The following is an 8,982-nucleotide window of genomic DNA, read 5'->3' on the forward strand; positions in this document are numbered from 1 at the left end:
ACTGGTTGGCGCCTCTCAATGCCAAAGAAGATGATGTAACTTCTTTTAATATTACAAGATGACTGACGGCTTACACAATCTGCCGAGATATTACACCATCTTGCTGAAAGTCTACATATATATATATGTGTGTGTAAAAACATCACTTGGAAGGTATGTAAACCTTATGGGTTTTAGTGGGGGAGGTCAAGTATTATTCTTAGGAAAAATAATAATTTTTTTTATAGAATTTATACGAGGTTTATTCCGAAGTTTAATTTATTAAAAACCAGAAGAAAATTTGTATTAAAATTAATACCAATTATAGTTTTAGGGGGACACTACCTAAGCAAGAACTTTTCCTCCCCATTAATTAAAATTTTTTCTTAAAATTTTGTTGCAGCTGTCACTCTCAGTAATTTTTACATTTATAACTGAGAAAAAAAGAAACTATTCATTACTCAGTTAATTTATATTTTTCCAATCAATACAGATTCCACACACACAACTCAAAAATGCTCCAAAAATCTTTCTTTCTTGTTGTGGATTTTTTTCCCTTCTGGTTTCTGTCATTGTGTAATCATATTAACATGAGAATATGACATCTTTGTGCATAAACTTTTTATTTCAGTTTGTTGACATGTTAGGCCGTGCTTATGTGTCAGTACAGATTAATTTTTTTTAAAATCTGTTTAATTATTATATTTAATTATCATCTGGCATACTAGTTTATAGCCTTACAAATAGAACTCATAATATTGCACAGAAGAAGTAAAAACAGGGTGGTTTTAATAAACTTACAATATCTTCAACAAAAAACAAATAAAACAGAAAATTAGTATATTACTAAAAAAATTATTTTATCTATACAATGTATTATACAATTCATACAAATATCAATGGATTAAATTTCTTCCAAAAAGGCATTTCATCAGATTTTCCCTAAAACATAAATAAAACAAATTATAGTCTATCTCATTATTATTCCACTTCAGTTAGCACAATTTACGATGTCGATGGATACATTTTTCAAAACCAATGGATGAATTTTAGTGATCTGACATTTATCTACAAAGAATTAATATCAATAGCAAAAGTATTTAATCTCTTTACGATGGGCGAATCGTATATGTATTTCCTACAGACTTATCCCAGGCCTGGGTGGTTCACCCGTGCATTGTTGGAGAACTAGCTTCATGAGCAGATGGTGTATATATGCATTTTAAACAGAAACAATTTTTATGGCACTCTGTGTCCATTACTGAACGCAGCTTTAGTATTGAAACTGAAAGTAGTTTTAGTATTCTGACCTTCAGATTGTTTATATTCCGCCTGTCTTTGAAATTTGCTAATTTTCTGTAGCTGGGGAGAGGGAAATCGTAATGTAAACAAACAGAGCTCGGCTATTTAACTTTCCTTGCTTTATAAACATTGCTTTATAAATCTTATAGCTCTTCGAAACTTTTTATTTTATTTTTTTTCACTACTATGTGAGGTCTATAAGGGTTTTAGCATCAGTTTTGTTACAGTTTTTGTTGCTTTCAGATATATTTTGTGCACTTCTCTAGTTACTTCAGAAATCCTTGACTCCAGATTATTATGGCGAGTAAGCGTTATTTATCAGAGAATGAGTCAACTCATATGACAAATGAACCAATTAGTGTTATAGAAGAGAGCAATGATTCTTTTGCTAAAAAGTTAAAAAGGCGTTATAGCGATTTTGACACATACATTTATAGTTGTGTTTTCTATTTCCCATAAAAGTTCGACTCAATATACTTTATCTTTTATTCGAGAGCTTAAGGAATTACATCATCATACAGTTATTGGAATACCGGAAACAAATTCTGTAGATCATACAGAAAAAGAAATTGATTCCTTTAATGTTTTTTTAACAAGGTTCCCACTCTTTTAACAAAGCAAAATTTAAGCACTTTTAAGGACTTTTTTTGAAAAAAAAAATTTAAGGACTTTTTTTGAAAAAAAAAAAATTTAAGGACTTTTTTTGAAAAATTAAGGACCTTATAAATTGTATGATTGTTTATCATCGAAAAAATATATACCACCAGTGACAGTGATAATTATTTAACTTTCTTGAAAAAATCAATCAATAAAAAAAACAAAATAATAAACAATTTAATTATAATGTAAGCGCTGGTAAAATTGTATTAATTAACAGGGCTTGCCAAAGTAGGACCAGACAATTTTTGCAAACCCGAGTAGGGTTTCTTTAAAAAAATTTTCAGATTGTTAAGGAATAATGACATCTATGAAACTTATCAGCAATCCCCTTTTAATCATTTCATAGAATTGTAAAATTAGGTGCAGAAATTAAAATTTGCAATTTTTTCATATATTAAAAAAAAAAGATGAAATAAAGAAATTTGAGAAAAATATTAAAATATTATTACAAGTTTTTATATTTCGCTACTAGACATGCATCACACATTCAGCTGTGGGCCAATCTTGGTAAATATTCAGTTGCACCAAAATAATATTTTTTTTTCTATTAACAAAATGTTACATTTATAAGGGTATATATTAAAAAAAATCAATACGAAGAAGTAGAATTAGAGTTATGCATGAGAGTAGTTTTCTTAATTATGTCATGTTAAATTAAGTCCTATTTCAAGTAAAAACGGGTCATACTAATATCTAAGCACCTTAAATCTTTCCACTTTTTTTCATTAGGCTTAACTTAATATACATATATTTTTTTAAATTCATTGCAATAAATATATTTATGAAAAGTTTTATAGAATAAAAATACAATTATGTTTAAGATTTATAATTTTCAAACCAATATGTTTTTTATAAGTTCTCGGTGAAACATATAAATAAAAGGGTCTAAATTGATTTTTCAAAGGTATCAATGCATTCCTAAGGTCAGAAAATTGGTAAGGTTACTTAATTAACAAATATTGATAAATTATTTATTTTTTCATCATTTATAGATATTTACTTGTAATATTTCTTTAAAATCCTCTATCACTCCTAATATTATTGTCTACAATTCTTATGATTTGATAATTGATTTTTATCATGAATTTGTAGTTTTGAAAAAATATATTGAAAAATTGTATGAAAAAAATAGTGAAAACGGTATGTAACTCAACCATTTTGAAATTATTACCTAGCAGCAAATGTGTTATATTTACTTTTATAATGAGCTTTACAATTATTTCGAGCCAAAACTATATTAGGAATTACCTTTACATTATATTACTAAACAATCTGACACAAAACATATACTGATTTTAAAGCAACCAAAAGTTAAATAAAATTAAAAAAAAAAACAAAAACAAAAACAATATCTTAAGTTGCAATGTTAACTGAGAAAAATGATTATTAAAATGTAAGGATGAATTTTATTCTAATAAACATTAATAGTAAAACGTTAATTTAGTAGTTTTAAATTTTTATGTAACAATCTGCTTATCCTTAAGAAATAAAAACAATAGTGTAACAATCTAAAACTTTAAAAATTTTACATTGCAGCAAAACAAGTTATAAATAGTTACCAAATATTTATCTTTCTTGTTCGGAGCAAATCATGCATTCTTATTTAGTACTCAGGAATAAAAATTTTAAATATTTTTGAAAAAAATTGAGGTTTTCATCAAAAACCCAATAAATCTAAATGTAAAACCTAGGTGGGATGGGATTTTACAAACCCTGCTTATTACAGATCTGTTTAATTTTTAGTACAATCATGAATTTTAAATGCTACAGCTTTTTGTAAATTTACAGTTACTTATTACACACTGAAATAATTATACAAATGTATTTAATTTTTCCAAGAGTTTTGGAAATAGTTTTCGTTATGGATTCTAGTTCAAAACCTTTTTCTGATACTTCTTTTCTTAGGGTTTTATTTTGTTCCTATGAGCAGATACATTACCAGTAGAACTGAATTTCTTGAATTCTGTCAATTTTGAAGGTCAGTGTGGGTCTCCTACTTAAGTACTATAGAACTGCCCCCCTCCCCCCCAAAAAGCACTATCTCTTCAATGTGCAGTAACCCCCTTGCCCACACTCTATTCTTTTTCTTTATTATGTCACTCTTCTCATAGGGTATCTTTCTAGGCAAAAAGGCAGAATATATTAATGAAAGAAGCAATATAATTAATAAAAGAACATGCTTTCTTTTCCTTGCCTGTAGCTCTTTCTCACACATCCCTTCTTGTCTCTCTAAAATGCTTTACTCTTGGTACATGGTCTAATTCGAGGTAATAAAAGAACGACTTTTTGTTTTAAAACATTGAACTGAAAAATTGTTCCTATCAACTACAGTGATGCTGAAAAATTAAGCACTTTTAAGTACTTTTTTTTCTTGTGGAATATATGCATTCCATAAAAACGAATATTTGTGGAACAGTAAAAAAAATCAAGAAAAAGAATGCCCAAAGACTTTCCAGAAAGAAAATTAAAAAAGGGTGAAACAGATGTGATGCAACTAGGCAACGTGAACTTCATTGCATTCAAAGAAAAAAAGAAAGACGTTTTTATGCTAACAAGCAGACATGAGCCAGAAATGGCTAAATCTGACAGTAAAGATAGAGTTATTGGAGAAGATATTTTAAAACTTGGTGATTATAACAAAAACATGGTGGTGTAGACAAAGCAAATAAAGTTATGACACATCATTCATGTTTTAGAAAAACTATCAAATGGTACAAAAAATTATTTTTTGGGCTTAAGGACAACAATATTGAATTCCAACATTCTGTATGACAAAAAACATGGCAATAAAACACTGCTTCTGCAATTTAAAATGAAATTAATAGAGCAAATGTTGGAGAACTATCAAAATTATAGAGACAAAAAGCAGTTCACAGTGAGATCTATACTAGCAGCTATCCGACTATCTGGCAGGCATTTTTCTACCCTTAATATGAACAAAAGGGAGAAAAAGCCATAGAAAGTGCATAGTTTGTTCACAAACCGTGCTGAAAGAAAGAAAAATGTAACTAATATTTTATGCTTTCAAATCATGCAATATAGGACTTAGCGTTTTTCTGTGCTTCGAGATTTTTCACACTAAGCCTTCATTTTAAATTTTGTTATTCCATCTTGTAAACAACCTTTGTTGTATATTTTTTATTAATTTGAAAGTATTTAATGAGTTTTGTCAATTAAAACTTTCGAATAATTGGAATAGCATTTTCAAAAATTATTTCTTGAAGGGATGCCAATTATTTTAATACATTTTCATGTTAATTGAAGGAAAAACATTATGAAGACTACTTTTAACAGACACTTAAACACAGTCTAGCATTAACAGATTATGTAATAACCTAAAATGGTACCAAAAATTAAGGCAGTAGGACTTAAACTTTATTATTTTTGATTTTTTCTTCTAAACTTAGGTCCAGTAGTGCAAACCCCCATCCTATAGTATAATTTCTCACACTTCAGCTTTGTCCTTAATGAGTGCCATAAACAAAGGCGCCCTGTCGTAAAAATATAATATAATGCTAAAAACTGATACATAGTAGCAAAAGTACACTGTCTGATTACATGGAGCAATGGTTCCCCAAATACATTAATGGCAAAAAGCACTCAACCTCACCTGTTGCTTTCAATATTTATTAAATACAGGCTGTTTTATAATGAATGCCTTTAAAATACATTGTTTAGATACTTTGTCTAAAAAGAAATAAAAAAGTATACAAAATGGGGTTGCAAATTAATATTTAATCAAGGACAAAACAAAAATTTAATCAAAAATTAAATGATAACTTATGAAGGCTGGACAGAAAACATAAAAACCTGTTTGATTGAGACCGGAAACAGAGGAAAGTTGAAAGGCAATTATTCGAAACACCACCAATTTTATTAAGGCAATTAAATTGATTTTAGAGTATTTTTTTGTCCTAATTAGATATTTGACTGATTCTGATAGTATCTTTGCTGTTTTTTTAGTTGCTTAAAAATTAACTTGTAATCTTTTCCGATTATACTTTTTTTACTTAATTTTTAATGAGAATTTTAAAATAAATTAAAGGCGGTAATTACATAACACTCTGTAAATGGAAAGCTTAAAATTAAGACATGCGAACCTTTGGTTATTGTGAAACTTTGATGATTGGCTAATTTTATATACCATTCTATGGTTATGGTTACACTAAAAGTAAAAATTCTTAAAAATTCATTGTTGTGACTCTGCAGCAATCTTTTAAGTATAGAAATTGCTACCAACCATTTACTGTATGGTTAATTTTTACACATACACTGTGTTAAAAAAAAGGGATACTAAAATTTTTTCCTTTAGAAAAGTTAGGAATCATTTTTTTTTTCTTCAGAAATTATTTTAGGAGCATCATTTCATAGATCATTTAACAAGTTTTAAAGGAGTAGTACTTTTTTTACATTGCATGAGAGCTGCACAACAGGGTTATGGTGACAATTTTAGAAGCATCCCTGAGGATACTGATGATACAAAGACATGCAATCAGAATTATGACCCTCTGCAAGGGGATGGCTCTCCTGCTTTGGTACCCCAACGACAATGAGTATAGTCAAGATGTTTATCAATTATTTTTTGCTTCTTAAAGTTTTATTCAAATTATACGATATAAAACCTTAATATTAATGCATAAATCAATAATAATTAAAAAGTTAATGATTATTTATAAAAGTTCTATTTCTGAAGTTACCTTAACATGTTGAATGCCACGCTAATTTTACATGGCTTTCATGCCTGGCCAAATGATTTTCTCAGTATGCATTGCATTTATTTCGTCAAAACATTTTAGTAACAATAATAATATAAAAAAAATTAAAAGCATTAAAAATTCACTCGAATTATGTGCTTCTAATAATCTTGGCTTCGCTGGTCAGCAGTAACCCCCACGGCATTCAACATGTTAAGTGTTTTTTGCTGGATAACATTAACAGTTCAGCTTTCAAAAATACTCCGCTATTTAAAAAATTAATTGGTGTAATTCCTCATTAAGAGCAAATTGAAAACTATTGCAAAATTTATGCTAACTCAGCACAGTCATTTAATGGAGAAACACAATATTTGAGAAATTTTTATGATTTGAAATTTTTTTTTTGCCATCAAATTAAAAGAAAACACCTTTTTTTAATAATAAATGTTTTTTTTTTTTCAAGTGTGTGTAAAAATTTTTTCAATTAGCTTAAAAAGTTTTTGAAATATGCAAAAATTAACATTAAGGGGTTTCAACTTTTGACTGCTGTCCAGAACAAACTAGAGGGACCATATTTTCCAGATTGTAGTTACCCTTTTAGATACAGTGGAACATCGTTTATATGACGCCGAAGGGACCACCGAAAAGCGTCGTATAAACGATAACGTCGTATAATCGATTTTTACTTCTAAAACTGAAACTTACTCTGTTTTCAGTTAATTTTAATGTTTATGGTGTTGATTTACATAAATTTCTAAATTAGACAAAGCAAAACAAACAAATAACCAAAGAAGAAAAATTGCAGTGAGCAATTTGAATGTATGATAGCTTTAATTATATTTTCTTGCTATTAGTCTCTACAATGCTTTGAATAGCGAGTTGAACTTATTGCTTTCTACTTGTATGATGCAATTGTAGATTTCTAATCACGGCCAAATCTAACGGCTGAAGTGCACTTGTGCAATTTGCAGGAAAAAAAGAGAGCTTTAACATTTTCCAAAATAATTAGTATCGATGGGTGCGCTGGACATTGGTTGATGAATAGCGTTTTTGCCTCTTCATAACATTGTTTAGTTTTTTCAGTCATCTAGTAAAAATTACGGTCGTCATCCAAGCATTCTTGTTGGCACACTTTTCTGTATCATTCATGTTGGCAAATTACACCAACACAAGAAAAAAGAAGAAAATTAAATAAACGTGAACAAAATCTAAAAACCGACGTATAACCGATTCTGTGCGTCGTATAAACGATATATTTTTGCATTAAAATGAATAGGAATGATTTGGGACCACACTAAAACGTCGTATAAATGTAAACGTCGTATAAGTGATCGTCGTATAAACGATGCTCCACTGTATTTCGAGGGTCAAGTATTCGTCAAAAAAAGTATGTTTATTACAAAGAAAGTATATTTTTGTGACTTGTTTCAAAACTTAAAACACTGCCTGTAGTAATTAATTAGCAAACCATTTGCAATCAAATTTGCAAACCATTGAGACTGAACAGAGTTCTAATCATAGAAGTAAATTAAGTACAGTGAATACTGTCAGATAATTTTTTCCCCAGAGTAAAACCACATAGCCGGAGGGGACAGTGCAATAAAAGGAAAATGATAAGGGAATTTTAAGCAAATTTTTTTAAATAATATGGAGATTTACTGTGCCACATTTAGTTATACAGAAAAATTTGTTAAAGGACTTTATGAAATTCATAGGTAAGTCAATCTATTACTTTTTGGAATTGCAATTGTTTTATTCACTATATAAACGAACTTTGAGCATGCAGTTCTTTTCTTTAAAATATCATACGAATCATGATTATTTCATTTTATTCATTTAAAATCCAATTTTTTTAAAAAAAAGACAATCTAGGGTGACCCGGGGTAATTCACGATCACTCTGTTTCTGGGGTAAATAATGATCACGTAAGTTTCATTTTAAAAAAAATATTTTTTTTTAAATATAAGACATGGACAAGAATGCTTGTACACTTTACTAAAGTATAACTACATTTACTTAATAATAGTTATTTGTTTAATCTAACAAAATAAGTATCTTTTAAAATGCTTTTTGTATTTTCTATTTCAAAGATGGGTTTCAAAATGTGCACATTTCTGCAAAGATCCTCCTCCTTCTCTTAATAATAAATATTTTGAGTTACTTTCTTTTTCTTTGATATAAAAATAGTGTAAGCTTTTGTTTAATTGTTTCACATCTACTGTAAACATTATAATTGATTATAGGAAACTATATCAAATGTTGCCCCCTACAGATGGGGTAATTATTGATCAATGGGGTAATTCCTGATCATTGTCATTTCTTCTTATAAATAGTATATAAAATAGCT

At 28.5% G+C, this 8,982-nt stretch overlaps 1 protein-coding gene across 1 annotated transcript in view; it reads right to left on the bottom strand.

Annotated features, from left to right (window-relative positions):
* Positions 1-818: 818 nt before the first annotated feature.
* Positions 819-8,982, bottom strand: part of LOC107452289 (protein AATF) — a 53,604-nt gene continuing 45,440 nt past the window's right edge. The window contains exon 14 of the mRNA XM_016068651.4: positions 819-921. Within this exon, the coding sequence (XP_015924137.1) occupies positions 876-921 (46 nt within the window). The 3' untranslated portion in view covers positions 819-875. The remainder of the gene's footprint in view (positions 922-8,982) is intronic.

Source organism: Parasteatoda tepidariorum, chromosome 7 (genome assembly GCF_043381705.1).
Source record: "Parasteatoda tepidariorum isolate YZ-2023 chromosome 7, CAS_Ptep_4.0, whole genome shotgun sequence".
NCBI classification, from domain to species: domain Eukaryota; kingdom Metazoa; phylum Arthropoda; class Arachnida; order Araneae; family Theridiidae; genus Parasteatoda; species Parasteatoda tepidariorum.